The sequence below is a fragment of the Suricata suricatta genome, chromosome 15, assembly GCF_006229205.1.
Source record: "Suricata suricatta isolate VVHF042 chromosome 15, meerkat_22Aug2017_6uvM2_HiC, whole genome shotgun sequence".
NCBI lineage: Eukaryota > Metazoa > Chordata > Mammalia > Carnivora > Herpestidae > Suricata > Suricata suricatta.
The window spans coordinates 42,787,977-42,804,120 of NC_043714.1; the positions used below are offsets into that span (position 1 = coordinate 42,787,977).

The window sequence follows — 16,144 nt, forward strand, 5'->3', positions numbered from 1 at the left end:
CTTTAACATCTTTAGTTACTAGTCTCTTCAAAAAATTTTTTAATGTTTATTTATTTTTGAGAGAGATGGAGAGACAGATTGTGAGTAGGGGAGGGGCAGAGAGAGAGAAGGAGACAGACTCCGAAGCAGGCTCCAGGTTCTGAGCTGTCAGCACAGAGCCCAATGAGGGGCTCGAACTCCAAAACCATGAGATCATGACCTGAGCTGAAGTTGGTTGCTTAACTGACTGAGCCACCCAGGCTCCCATAGTCATTAGTCTCTTTAACCTTAAAAATTTTATTTATTCTAAAATTAAAGGAGCCTGTAGAATCTTCTTATTAATAGAATTTCTTTTCCTTTAATCAATAAATTGATATTTTGTCTTGCTATAAGGCATTTCCAGGAATATAAAACTACCTTTGCTATTTTGGGTTTAAGTATGTCGAACTAGAGGAAGAATAGGTTTTATGCTCCTTTTCTATAGTTTATTTATAGTTTTTATTGCCAAGTTATGTTCAGTTTTCAGTAAGGAAGTAGAATTTGACATTACTGTCTAAGAACACAGCATTGAGTTTAGACAAAACTAGATTTGTATTTTCTGTACCACTTATTTTTAATATTCCTGAGCCCTGATTTTTATTTTTATCTTTATGCAAAATTAGACTGGGTAAGGATTATGCTTTATATGCAAAGGCTTTTTTGGTTTGTTTTTTTAAACGTTGTTGACAAAAAGTCTTTTTTTCTTTTTTGAAATTGAGTTTTAATGATTAGTAATAACCTGCAGAACAAATAAGCTAGCCTTTTAAAATATGTATTCACTTAGAGCTCTTTGGTGTTCAGCATGGAGTCTTAATCATTTGAAATTCCATTCTCCTGCTTGGTTTTCACTGAAATTGTATATCCATGATTTTCTCCTATCTACCTTTATGATTACTCCTCTATCTGACTCTCTTCTCTTAATGCCTTGCTAAAGAAGCCCTTCTTCCCTAACTGGATAGAGCTCTTCATTGCCCCTGTATCGTCTAATGCACTTGGCTATTGCTCTTGCTACTCTTAAGACTGAACTGGCTTTTAGCACCCACTTAAATCACGTCTCTCCTTTAGGAATGTATCGCCTTGAGGCTTATCTCAGCCTCTCCAACCCAAGTAAGCCTCCTGTATGATTGGTTATAGATTAAATGAGAAAATATATGTGAATTTCAGTATTAAACAGTAAAACGTTACATTTTTGAGGTTCATTAGGTATTCGATATACAAGATACTAAAGATATTCAGTCACCATCACACATAGCGTATATAAAGCTGCCTCACACGGTGCTTATCTTTAAGAAATTTTTAAAGTTTTACTGAGCTATACTTACATACAATAAACTGCACATGTTTAAATTATCTGCTGCCATAACATTTGACATATGTACACCCATGAAACCGTTCTCAGAGTCAGGATAAGGCATACATTCCTCCTCCTCACAAGTGCCGTTGTGCTACTTCCTGACCCTCCATTTCAGGTCTTACGCCATCCCAGGCACCTGCTAATTCTATCACTACGGATAATTGCCATTTGCTAAGATTTTGTATAAATAGAATCTTACAGTTGTATTCTGTGTCTCTGTCTCTCCTTTTTATTTTTTTTAACCTAGCTTCTTTCATTCAGCATAGTTATTTTGAGATGAGGTCACATTTTTCATGAATCTGTAGTTGATTTCTTTTTATTGCTATCATTCTCTTGTATGGATAGACTACATATTGTTCTTCCACTTATAGGTGAACATTTGAGATTTTAACCAGTTGTGGATTATTACAGAAAAACTGCTATGAACGTTTGTGTTCAGTCATTGTGTGGATATAGACTTTGATTTTTCTTGGGGATACAGTTAGAAGTGGAATGGCTGGATTATATAGTAGGTGTATGTCTTTTTCAGAAACTGCCTAACTATTTTAAATCTTGCATTCCCATCAGTAGTAAGTGAGAGTTTCATCTTTGCCAGTACTGGTATGGTTAGGCTTTTTGATTTTAGACATTTTAATAGGTGGATTTTAACTTTCGTTGGCATAGTTTTCAGTACAGTTTGAAGGATAAGAATTGAACATTTATCTTCAAATTTTTAAATTTTTTTAAAACCTCTGAATTTGGCAACTCTGAATTCTGTGATAGCAACTTTCCCCTTTGAAAATAAAAATATGTTTAAAGTTTGCCTGTGTTTACTTGGCACATTACACATATATTTAGTGACATTCATACATAATTCTTTAAGGGTAACAGTTAAGGTAAATAAGAAATAATGACAATAAAAGTATCAGTTCTCTTAAATAAATAAACTTTATACCCTTAGAAGTATCTAAAACTTGTTTTCTTTGGTTTATGCTTTCCTTATTTGTCAGTTTTAATTTTGTAAGAAAAAGTAAAATCTCTTTTCAAAATGTGGTTTGAAATAAAATTGTTTCTTTTTAGAGAGAACTTATTCTTGATTATGAAGGACAAAAGAATTTGAACTAAAATTTTCCTAAGAGGTGTTTTGTAAGATCTCTAGCCATTTGTTGATTTTTTTTTAAAACAAAAAGAGCTATAACCTGAGATTTGAGACTTCATCACACAAAAAGCAGGAGAAAACTGTAATCTAAGTACTGTTTTATATCAAATAAGGGTTGACAACAGTGTTTTTACGCATCTGTTCTGCCCACATGAGAAACCAGCTTTATCATCTGGATGTGTCCTGGGGCCGAAACTTCTTATAAATATGAGAATCTCACCCTATTTTTTTTAATGGCAAGCGGAATATGGTATCCAGCTGTGGATTTGCTTATATATTTTGTTTGCATTTTTTTTCCTAGGCTTGTTTTATACAGTGTAGGGCAATATGTTGTCATACAAATTCCGTGATTAATGCTTATTTATGAAATCTTATGTAAATATCTTAGAACTTAGTCAAACAATGTGCAAGTTAAACAATTTTTTTTCTCTGAATATTGGAATGACAAGTCCAAGGGGAATGGTAGGTTGAATAGTTTATGTTCTTTTCTATAGCAAAGTCTCATATGTAGCATTTTCCTTTTACTATTCTGTTATGTCATTCTTTTTCACTTCATTTTGCTGCATGAGAAATCCTGTTTCAGATTTGTGCCTCAGAAAAGTAGGGAGAATTCAAATGTGGAAAACATTTAGAAATAAGAATGCTAATTATTTCATATGTAATTAAATAAACATGTTTACTAGTATACATCTGACATCTAATGCTGAAAATGACCTCTGTTCGAGGCATTTTTTTGTGTTTGTTCTATTAGTTGTGTATTAAAAGCAATCCACTGCTCCATAATAAGGTGTTAAATTAACATCATTACTCTTTTAACACTGTTCCTCCTCCAAAAGCTAAATTGCTCATAAAATATCACAGTATGAATATGTGGTAGACCTCAAGTATGAGTAAATTCATTATACTATGTCAAATTCAAGTCATGACAAAATACTTAAAATTGAAAACTTGTTACATGACTTGTTTCTTTTGTATATCTCGTCAGAATCATAGTATCATAAAATATTCATGATCCCATATATTCTTATAATATATATAACAGATAATAATTATGTATCATAGATTATAGATCATGATATAATACCATGTCAATGATACACTGATAGATTTTTGTTTCATATATTCTTGTTTCCCTGGACTTGTTATAATTTTCTCACATGTAATAATTAAGTCAATTGTGACTGGAGTTGACAGACTCGTTTTCCCTTTTTCTCCTGCGCAGGTGCAGCTCTTCTATGAGCTGACTGAGACCATGAGCAAGGTCTGGAATAAGATTCAGAGGAGGGGCAATCTCAGTCCTCCATCAGCCTATCCAGAAACCGTGGCCGGGCCTGTCCCTGGTTCCCCGGTGAGAAGCAGTGTAGGCACCGCTCCTCCAGACACCAGCACATGCAGCCCATCTGCTGATGTTGGAACTACCACTGAGGTAAGTGTTTCCGAAAGGTTCTGTTGCCAGTGAAGGGTGATATATACCGCAGAGCTCTACATCAGGGCTGAGAATGAAGATGACCTCACTTCTACGGAAGCTGGCAGGTTCAGAAAGCTCATGGGGAGCTGTGGTAGCAGTGGCTGTTTATTAATGTTCCTTTTAGGTCCAAGTATTTTAATTGCTTTCAGTAGGTAGTGGGGTAGTTCGGGACAGTGGGGTTCTATGAAATGGAAAAAACTGAGACACAGTAAAGGTGTGTTTTCTCAGACATATGGAAACTTCGAAGCTGTGTGAAGATGAGGTTCATGCTTCCCTCTTTCCTACCCTCTCTGCCTCTGCCCTTTTGGTGGACCAGGCTCTTACTGTTATCTTTACATTAGTGGTTTTTAATCCTGTCAAATCCAAAGTCCTCTCCTTCTCCCTTCCAGTCATAAAAGGCTTTCTTTTCATTTTTAACACTCTAACGTCACCCAGCATGCCAGTGCCTATTTTATAACAAATGTTTCATAATGCCCCTTTACTATCCTGAATGAAAGAAAAGAACAGTGTAATGTACATACACATATAGTTTCAAAAATATCTAATAGCTCAAAATATAAAGGATTAAAAGAATGCAATTCAAAGTATAATAATATATATTTCAATATATGTGTAAATGCTCAGGCATGACTATGTTAGAAGAAATGATGAAGTTGGTACATATAATTACTGTGAATTCAACAGATACAAATAGACTTGTTCCCATCGGTATTCAGTGCCACAAGTGATACTGTCGTGGCATCATTTGTTGGTGGCAACATTTTTTAAAATAGCAGCAAACTTGGTAAAGTTTTGAATAAAAAAATTTGTTCTTTCTTTCATTTCAGTATTTACATTTCTGGGACTCTTAGTGTATAATCATAATAAAATTGTGCAGAAATGCCAAAAAATAGTGTTTAGATCTAAATCTGAATTCAGTTTTATTTCCAAGTATATATCCACAAGATTTTCACCTGTGTGAATTTCTGGGAGATCATTTTATTTTTCAGGACTGCCTTATTCATCATAGAAGCTCTGAATTCCCCTACTCCTAACTCTTAAATCCCAGTAGTGACACCTGGTTATCGAGTCAACCAAAAATATCCTAATCCATTTCCCAAACACAGGGCTGAACTTGCCTCACTTAGAACTACTGTAATAGATGGAGGTAGAAGTTATGTTTTTGTTTTTGCATAAAGACATTTCCTGTGGTAACAAAGCTATTAGCAAAATACAGAATGGGAAGAAGCAGCAAGTAAAGGGGATGTTATTTAAGAATGACAACAACAGATCAGTAAAGGCAATCAAACTAAGTTAAATGGGCTTTTTTTTTTTTTAATTTGAGGCTTTAACATAATAGAGTAGATCTGTTTGACAGCTGCACAAGCAACTTCTCTATCCCCGATCATTCTAGATTTTGAGAAACACAGTGACCTAAGCGATGGGTTTAGCTTTGCATCTCACCTCCAAATGAGTCATAGGTCCAGTCTAGAAATAAGCAGTTATGAGGTCAATGGGGTCTATACCTTCAAAGGTAAAAGTTTGCCTTCTCAGAGATTCCTACAGTTAGAATACAAAGTCTCCTGCAGCTTTAAAACAACAACACTCTATTGAATGTTAATAGTTTTCAAAGTTACTTAACCAAAGACTCTTTCTACATATTATCATTGCACAGAATACACTTTGTGAAATACTTTGGAAGAGTGATCAAAGCTTGGTCTGATAAGCTGCTAACTTAAGGATAGTATAAGTGAAATCGATATATGATATTAAATCATAGAGACATTCCACTGGCAGGAAGAAGAATGTTCCATTAAACAGTTGTCTGCTAAGTACTTTATTTACTGGGATGTCCAGATAAACATGACTGCCTATTTTGGGAAGTGGTCTTTTAGACAGAGACCTTTAGAAACTAAACAAATAAAAAATAAAACATTCAGAGACCGGGAAAGACTAGGATCGCATGGAATGGTTGCACCTATTGGTCATACATCTAGGTACTGCCATTCATACAAAGTACACTATAAAGATGCTCTCTATTGTGCAGTGTCCAACCTACACAAAAGGACATGGTGGCCCTAATATGACATATAATAGAGATGAGCATGCTTTGTAATTATGGAAGTATGATTAACAAATATATTCTATGGTATCTTTGGGTATTTTGCAGAGGAAGTAGCATTTGAGAAAGATCTTAAAAATAAATATAATATTAGTATAAATTTCATTTTATTAGGTGTATTATAATAGGATAATCCAGAAGAATGATGTCGTCATTGGGGAAATTAACAAAGGGAGAGATTTTCTCAGTCACATAAAAAGAAATGAATTCTAGGGTGCCTGGGTGGCTCAGTCAGTTAAGCTCCAACTTTTGATCTCAGCTCAGGTCTTGATCACTTGAGTCATGAGTTTAGGCTCCACACTGGGCATGGAGCCTACCTAAGAAAAAAAAGAAAGAAATTAATTCTGATTTTGATAACAAGATCCTTACATTATTGCAATTAATTTAAATTTAGAGTATTGAGGATTCTTTCTGATTGAGATGTAAACATAAGCAATGAAAATGTTCCTAGTGGGTTTATTAGTTTTGTGTTAGCCGTGGATTTAATCCGACCTATGTGAAAAAGATCTGAAAATGAAAGAATCATAATGCAAAAGACATATTTATTGGAGGAAGTCCATGTAAAGCAGCTTACAAAAGATGGCACAGACTTATGGAGGAAAAAGTGGCAAATGATTTCATAATGTACCATCTTCTCTTGTTTACATACATACTGTGTTCAGGAAAAGAGGTAAGTCGTCCTATATGGATTTGAAACCTACAATTACTTGGGATACTTCTTTCCTGAGAAATATCTTAAAATAATTTAGGTGTTTTATTTCCTCTAAATGGCAGGAAGCTTTTTGTGAATACTGTTATGATAGTCAATGTTAGGGCTTTGATCTAACTTTGCAAATTAGAAGGAGGTGTCTGTGTATGATATATTTAATGTTTAATTTCTCCTCGTGCTTATGTGGGGATCAAGATTAACTATGTATCCATATGAGTTTAAATTTACTCCTTTGAGAATTAGCCAGTAAATGACATCTGAAAATACAATCATTGTTTTCTCCTGTGTGTGTGAAAGCCCCATTGATGACTCAATCTGGTTTAATTCATCCAGAATTCAAACTTTGTGCCCAAGTTTTCATATCTCATTTCTCTTTGTTTATTGTGCTGCTTGAACTCTGTGTAAATGATCTTTGTAATTTTCATTCCTTTATATATATATTACTTAATGGGAAATACTAGATGTGAAATAAAAACTCTCTGCTACCATGCATGCCCTATTATCTTTATTATTAGTCGATAACCCTGATTTAAGCCATCCATACAATGCTTGGTGTGCACAGTGGGTTTTAAACACATTGTTCTTGAATATGTGGATATTAAATGATTTGGGACTATTGTTATTAAAATAAATCTGATTTACTGTACTGTGGAACATGTATATATTAAGTCCCTGCAAATATATTTTGATATGAATTCATAAAACTGTATGAGTTTTTTTTTTTAAGTTTAGGTATTTTATTGTTTTAAACAATTATTTTAAATTTTTTCAGATCTGTGGTCCATATTTTTGAGAGTCTAATCCTGTTATTTGTTGTGTTCTTAATTCTTGCTCTTAGTAGGTTGTTTCCTTATGTGTTATGTAATCTTATATTAGGAGTTTGTCATTAGCCTATGAGACTTTTACATAGTGGTTGAGGCCCTATTCCCACAGAGATTTTATGTGTTCGCATCTTTGATGGACTACAGGGGCTGTTTCTAGCCTGAAACCCCGTTACTTTTAATTTCATATCTAGAAGTTTTTGTAAACATTTTGGCAGTATAAAATCAAGCCCTCAAATCTATATATACCTTATACATTTAAAACAGTCATTTTATCTTAAGAGGAATTTATAATATTTGAGTTAGGGCTTGGATATGTGTATATACCTAATACATAGGTGAACTGGGAAATTTAGCTCATAATGGATTCTACCTTCTAGAGATAATTCTGTTTATGATAGAAAGGGGAGCAAAACTTTTGTTATATAGCAAAATATATAAAATGCTGAGAGTGTGGTAGAATACTGATCTACAACTCAACCAAAAGTAAAAATTAGCAGATTAATTTATAATGTTGAAAGTTTTGCTTCAAGGCAAAATTTGACTTACATTCTTATTCTTCATTGATTCAGTTATTATAATTGCTTCTAGTTTAAAGAAGATGTGGTATGTGTGTTTGTGTGCATGTATATATTTAACATCCATCACCATACATAGTTATGTTATTTTTTATTGTGATGAGAACTTTTTTCATTCTACTCTGAATTATTTATTTATTTACTTATTTATTTAATAGTTTATTGTCAAATTGGTTTCCATACAACACCCAGTGCTCTTCCCCACAAGTGCCCTCCTCCATTACGACCACTTCCCTTCCCCCATCCCCTCCCCCTTCAACCCTTGGTTCATTTTCAGTATTCAGTAGTCTCTCAGGTTTTGCATCCCTCTCTCTCCCCAACTCTCTTTCCCCCTTCCCCTCCCCATGGTCCTCCATTAGGTTTCTCCTGTTAGACCTATGAGTGCAAACACATGGTATCTGTCCTTCTCTGCCTGACTTATTTCGCTTAGCATGACACCCTCGAGGTCCATCCACTTTGCTACAAATGGCCAGATTTCATTCATTCTCATTGCCATGTAGTACTCCATTGAATAGAACTTTTATTGCTTTTTTTTTTAATTTTTTTATTTTTGAGAGACAGAGAGAGACAGCTGGAGCAGGGGAGGGTCAGAGAGAGAGGGAGACACCGATTCTGAACAGGCTCCAGGCTCTGAGCTAGCTGTCAGCACAGAGCCCAACGCGGGACTCGAACCCACGAACCGTGAGATCTGACCTGAGCCGAAGCCGGATGCTTAACCGACTGAGCCACCCAGGCGCCCCTGAATAGAACTTTTAAAACCTACTCTCTTGGCAACTTTCAAACACACAAAACAGTACTATTAACTATATAGTCACCATGCTGTACATTATATCCCCAGGATTTATTTATTTTATAACTGGAAGTTTTAGTCTTTTGACCATGTGCACCTACCTTGACCCATATTCACTTTAAATTTATTTTTTATTTATTTAAAAAATTTTTTTAACATTTATTTGTTTTTGAGAGACAGAGAGAGACAGATCATGAGCAGGGAAGGGGTAGAGAGAAAGGGACACACAGAATCGGAAGCAGGCTTCAGGCTGAGCTGTCAGCACAGAGCAGTGCTTAAACCCATAAACTGTGAGATCATGTCCTGAGCCAAAGTCGGATGCTCAACCGACTGAGCCATGCAGGCTCCCCTCACTTTAAATTTAAATGAAAATAAATGCATTTTAAATAATTCCTGGAAATTGAGGAATGAAGCACCTCATGCTAGATTTTTTAAAGTTTTTATTTAAATTCCAGTTAGTTCCCAGACAGTGTAATATTAGTTTCAGGTGTATAGTATACTGATTCAACACTTTGATGCAACACCCAATGCTCATCACTCCTAATCCCAAATTTGCTCCTAATCCCCTTCACCTGTTTCACCTCCCCTCACCTACTTTCCCTCTGGTAACCATCAGTTTGTTCTCGACAGGTAAGAGTCTGTTTCTTGGTTTTCCTCCCTCTCTCTTCCCCCCCCACCCTTTGTTTGTTTTGTTTGCTAAATTCCACATATGAATGAAATCATATGGTATTTGTCTTTCTCTAACTTACTTTGCTTAGTATTATACTCTCTAGCTCCATCCATGTTGTTGCAAATGGCAAGATTTAATTCTTTTTATGGCTGAGTAATATTCCATTGTGTGTGTCTACACATATACATATATATGTATAATATATATACACCACATCTTCTTTATCTGTTCATCTATGAATGGACACTTGGGCTCTTCCCGTATCTTGGCAATTGTAGATAATGCTGCAACAAACATCAGTGTGCATGTATCCCTTTGAATTAGAATTTTTGTATCCTTTGGGTAATTAGGAGTTTACCCAATGGTAGTGCAATTCCTGGATCATAGTGTTGTTCTATTTTCAACTTTTTGAGGAACCTCCATACTGTTTTCCAGAATGGCTGTACCGGCTTGTATTTCTGCCAACAGGGCAAAAGGGTCCCTTTTCTCCATATCCTTGCCAACACCTATTGTTTCTCATGTTATTGATTTTAGCAATTCTGACAGGTTTAAGGTGATATCTCATTATAGTTTTGATTTTTATTTCCCTGATGATGAGTGATGGTGAGCATCTTTTCCTGTGTCATCCATCTGTATGTTTTCTTTAGAAAAATGTCTATCCTTGTCTTCTGCCCATTTTGTAATTGGATTATTCAGTTTTTGGGTGTTGAGTTTCATAAATTCTTCATACACCTTGGATATGAACCCTTTATCAGATATTTCATTTGAAAATACCTTGTCCCATTCTATACGTTGCCTTTTGGTTTTGTTGACTTTTTTCCCTTTGCTGTACAGAAGCTTTTTATTTTGATCTAGTCCCAATAGTTTATTTTTGCTTGTTTCTCTTGTCTTAGGAGATATATCTTGAAAGGAGTTGCTAAGAGGTCACTTTATATTTGTTGTGCTTATTTACATCAATTATGTATCTGGGGAATGCTTTGAAATCACAGTTTTGTATTTTTCATTTCTAATTAATATTTTCATTCAAAAAAGTTCATAAAAATTTTAAATTTTTACTCTTTAAAGTGTTTTTCTTGCTGAGTTGTATCAAATATATTTATTATTTTGACTATAAAGAATTCACTATAAATGAATCTAGTTTTAAAAAGTACACTCTTAACAATTATCTGTATTAATTAGAAGAGGAGTATTTGTTTATATGATCCTTGGGAGATATATGCTTTAAACTATGAGTATTTTTTAGTGTTGACATGTTGGTAGGAAGTACCATATTTTTCAGTGAATATAGCTTGAGTTTCCTGAATATTAACCCGGATGGTGGTAGAGGGGGAAATAGGAGTAAGAGAAGTAACTATGAAGCTTAAAAGCAGTTCATCATTTTCCCCACCCTTGCACTGAAATAGTGAGAGCAAAGGTAGTGGAAACCACAGCAGGCTACTTGTTACTGTTGACATAAGTACAAACCGTGGTGGAAGTGTTTAGCCCTTTGGGAAGTTTTGTGATTGAACAAGAATGCTGGAGTTATTTTGATAAGGGAGTGTAGCAATGTGGCCAAAACTGTGATCATCCCTGAGCTCTAAAGCAGGCCAAGGATGAAGGGCTGCAGTGTTTGCTCTTCCAGATGAACAAAGATAAATTCAACTAGGAAAATAAACTCAGTCTTTTGGTCAATTTGCAACAGAATGGTGAAAGAATTGAACTGTATATTTTAGAACTTGGCATAAAGAGGTGTGGGAAAATAGTTCAGCATCTCCAATTCTGGCTCTATTTTTGCTATAGATTTGGAAATAGAGCAGAAAATTAATGCACAAACATATTTAACAATACCACACCAAATGTTGTAAATCCAAAATGAAAATTGAAACTGCATGAGGAGGGAGAGCAACTTTTTCAGAAGTGCTTACTTATTAAATTTGAAGCCACAGTGTTCTTAGCATTCCTACTGAATATACCTAATAATATTTAAAAATCTAGGTCTCATTGATTTGAGGTGCTGCTTTCTCTGGAATATAATGTTCTTCTGAATGTTTAAGGAGAATTTAATTTATGAACGCTTCTGCTCTGAGAATCTATCCATAAAGAAAGGCATGTTCACTATATTATGTTGTCTTTTTTTTTTTTATTGAATTTGACTTAGTAAAATGCATTTTTTTCTGGGATTAGTTTGTGCTTTTCATTAGTTGTTGTGTTACTTTAAACAGCAACCAAAACCTTGAATTTTTGTATTGCTTCTCAAATTGTAAGAATTTCAACTGTAGCAGAATTAGGACTACTTATTTTGGAGAAGCATTTATATGAAAACATCACGAACAGTGAGCTGTTTGCTTTGCCTGGTGTAACTGGACCAAGGAATGACTATACTATCTTCAGATTTAAGTCTATAATTTTCTGTCACAGTAAATACAAGACACTTGCTTTGCTGTGTTTGGTGCCTAAGTATTCCAACAATAAGTTCCTGTCTATTCTTTTGTGAAAATCTTCCCCATTCGGCTTCCTTTGGGGTATTCAAGGAAATTAATTTTTCTTCTGATTGAAATATATTGTAAAACATCATAAGGCCAAGGTAAAAACTCCATCTAGGCACTGACTATACCTGAGTAGAATGCACGTCTCTGGTAATGAGAGCAGAAATTTTGGTTTTGTTTTGGATGAGGTTTTACTCATTGTCCCTGTTAGGTGTCAGACTTAAGGCTTGAGTAAGAGATGAGTGGCTTCTGTTCTAAGAAACTATCCATAGCAAACAACATACTAACCATGTTGTGTTGTCCTCTATTAAATTGTAAGGGATACTTGGTTCTGGCTGTTGACTACTGGTCATGCCTCCTTAGCATAGGAAGTGAACATTGTCTTTGAGACAGAGCAACAGTGAACTATTAGAAGTTGAGGATACATGGCAAAGGAAAATGTGCTGAAGCTAGAAAGATGACAAAATAAGAAAGGCTAGAGGGTATAGAATACCAGATTTTGTTACGACTATGAGCATACAATTTCGAAGTAGCCATTTAGTTTGCTGGTGATAATTATACCTACTAATATTGAATTGTTTATTATATGTAATCACTATGTTCATGTTCTTATTTCTTCTTAGCAACAACTCTGAGAGATAAATATCAAAATAACCATTTTGCAGAGGAGGAAACAAGCTCTGACAGATTAAATCACATGTTTAGGGTCTGAAGAAGTCCTTAACCTAGTGCATCATGCTGCTTTACCAGACTGTGTTGAAGCACATATAAATAAAGTTTAAAAATATATACACATCTTTTAAACAAATAAGCATGCTATAGTGTATTTGATCAATTCTCAGAGAATGGTTTGCGCTCCTGAGTATTTTTGAAGATGTTAAATGGACAGCAAAGTTGGGATTTTAAGAGCCCAATTACTTGGTACCTAATCCTTGAAATAACACAGTACGTGACTGAGTGATCACTATTCCTGACACCATCTCTTCCTGCCTTGAGACTGAAGCTATCCAACTCCAAACCAGGAATTATAATGTTCTCCAGACCACTTAACAGCTGCTGAAAACATTTAACAAAAACAAGGACTACCAAACAAACCCTTTACAGAAAGTTTGTTAGTTCCAAATGTGGGAACTTACATATTCATAATTCATTATGTATTTATTGAACTATATAAATCATTTTTAAAAATCTATTGTCAGGACACCTGGCGGGCTGGCTCAGTTGGTAGAGCATGCTACTCTTAATCTTGTGGTTGTGGGTTTGAGCTCCATGTTGGGTGTAGAGATTACTTAAAAAATCTTTAAAAAGAACTATTATCACATCCAACTTTTTAATTTCTTCTTATATTAAAATAGGTGAAACATAATAAATGTTCTGTTTTTTAAGCCATGCTAGTTATGCTAATCACTTTGCTATGGATATTATAGATTAATACATAAGTGCTGTATAGCAGGGGTAGACAAACTGTTTCTATAAATGGTTAGATAGTAAATATTTTAGGTTTTGTACACTGTCTCTATAGAAGCTACTTAACTGCTAAATATAGTAGCCATAGGCAATAGGTAAATGAATGAATATGGGTGTGATCTAGTAAAACTGTATTTCCAGAAATAGAGCCTTCAAATTTTACGTTATCATTTTTTATAGTTATTTTTCTTTGTTACACAGTTGTTTTTTCTCATTCCAGGGAGATTCTGTGCAAGCAGGAGATGATTCACCCTTCTCAGATTCTGTTACCTTGGAACAAACTACAAGTAACATTGGTGGATCTAGTGGACGTGTTAGTCTGTGGATGCAGTGGGTGCTTCCCAAAATTACTATAAAGCTCTTTGCTCCAGATCCTGAAAATAAAGGCACAGGTAAAGGGTTATTTTTCTTCTGTGCTTAGAAGATAAAATATTAAAAACTATTTTTTAGAGGAAATAGTAGACATAGTTTTATTTATCACTGTCATTTAAAGTAAACATCATTAGGACTAATTTAGGTGCTTTCTATTACCAATATCTAAATTTTGTCTTTTTATATTAAAATTCATTCCAAAAGCCATGAAGAAATTTTTTCATTGGTTGTATTGATGCATTGTATGATTGTCACTAAAAATATGACGAAGATTGTCAGATACAGAACTTCAAACATCAGTGGATTTCGTCTATCTTGAACTAGGTGCCTTATCCTAATCGTGAGCCCTATATTGATGTTACTTTTTTTTTTTTTTTTACTAGAATCTTGTATGGTTCGTGAACAGAAAGTCTCATTTTCTCTCTAGGAGTTAAGGATATGTATATGAACATGAAGTGTAAAACAGAAGGTTTTCACATTGATTGCAGACCCATGCTGATTCTGTTTGCTTCTCATTACAGAACTTTGTGTGGTCAGTGAACTAGAAGACCTCAGTGCTTCCGTAGACGTTCAGGATGTGTACACCAAAGTGAAATGTAAAATAGAAAGTTTCAATGTTGATCACTATAGAAGCAGGTAAATAATGAATAATAAACATGAGGAAAGCTATACTTTCTTTGAATACCGTCTATATAAGAATTTTTATATTTTAATTTTGTTAGTTATTTTTTGAAGTGCCATACTTATTCCCAAAGAGGCTTCCTAACAGATAAATTAATTCATTCATATATGGAATATAACAAAGTTTTGTTTCATAAGATGGCAAATCTGTTCATAAATACCCATATTGCCATAGTACTGAAATGAGCTGCTTTTACTAGTCATCTCACACAATTTGTTATTTTGTGTATTTGCAAAGACACTGGAGACATAGTGGATGGTTTTGTTTTTGCTGTGTACTTGCCATCCGCTCTCCACACGAATATAATCACAGATTAAAATGGAGCAACATCTCGTGGCTCTTTGTACTTTGGAGACCTTTCTTATCTCACATTTGATTAATATACATGTGGTAGATATTCCTAGAGCCAGATTTTTGTTTCCCTAATAAATTTCTATCAAAAATAAATTTCTATTTTACTATTCTATAAATAATAGTAAAAAAGTAAAGTTCTAAACAACTGTATTTTGGGTTTTCTTAATGTTTATTTACTTTTGAAGGAGATAGAACAGACTGTGATCAGGGGAGAGGCAGACAGACAGAGGGACTCACAGAATCCAAAGCAGGCGTCAGGCTTCGAGCTGTCACAGAGTGCCATGTGGGGCTCAACCCGTGACTCCCCCGATCATAACTTGAGCCGAAGTCGGATGCTTAACCAACTGAGCCACCCAGATGCCCCAAAAAAGTAAAGTTTTAGATATCTTCACAAATATACATAGCAATTTTGTCATTTATTCACCCCCCCCAAATTATGAAAGCCTTTTGAGGTTTTTATATTGCTCTAAAATACTATTCTGGAGTTTGCATTTTTTAATTGAATTATAATTCACATGTAATAAAACATTTTTAAAATTATTTTTTAAACAGCATCATATTTTTAGTTTCATATTAATTTGGTATAGAAACAGCCTTAAAGTCTATTTTTTGGATTCATAATATTCATTCAGCTGTTATTTATTGAGTGCCTGAAGAAGCACATGTGTTTCTGTACCTTTATTGGTGCATCATCTACCCTAAAAACAGAATCTTCTTTCCTTAACAGGTTTCTAATTCTGCATTAAAAACATTTGAATTTTTATTCTTTATCATATTGCTTATCACATATATCCTATTGCTTATGTCAATGCCTATCAAATCTATCTAGCCAAAAAATTGTGTCATAATTATGAAGTTCAAAATATTTTGCTGGGTATATATTAAAACTCATTATAATAGTAGAATGTTAGGAAGCATATAACTGCTTTTGTTATATTATCCATGAATCATTAATTGATCTTTGATAATGGAATGTTTAGCTCTTTAGGTATTCCTGAATAGTATATCTCTATATGAAAGTGATTTTTCAAGTGATACATGTTTATTTTGTTATAGGTGAAATAATTTTCTGATGATGTGAACATTATAATTTATGTTCTAGATCATCAGTGACTTTACTGTTAAATTTATATGTTTTAAATATTTATTAATTGATA

At 34.2% G+C, this 16,144-nt stretch overlaps 1 protein-coding gene across 8 annotated transcripts in view; it reads left to right on the plus strand.

Moving 5' to 3' along the window:
• Positions 1–16,144, plus strand: part of VPS13B (vacuolar protein sorting 13 homolog B) — a 740,094-nt gene that overhangs the window by 398,621 nt on the left and 325,329 nt on the right. For 7 of the 8 annotated variants that reach the window (XM_029923832.1, XM_029923833.1, XM_029923834.1 and 4 more), the window contains 3 exons: positions 3,733–3,936; positions 13,800–13,971; positions 14,473–14,587. In XM_029923832.1, the coding sequence (XP_029779692.1) occupies positions 3,733–3,936; positions 13,800–13,971; positions 14,473–14,587 (491 nt within the window). Of the gene's footprint in view, positions 1–3,732; positions 3,937–13,799; positions 13,972–14,472; positions 14,588–15,172; positions 15,206–16,144 lie in introns of those variants that run through there. The other variant, XM_029923839.1, reaches the window with a different exon arrangement.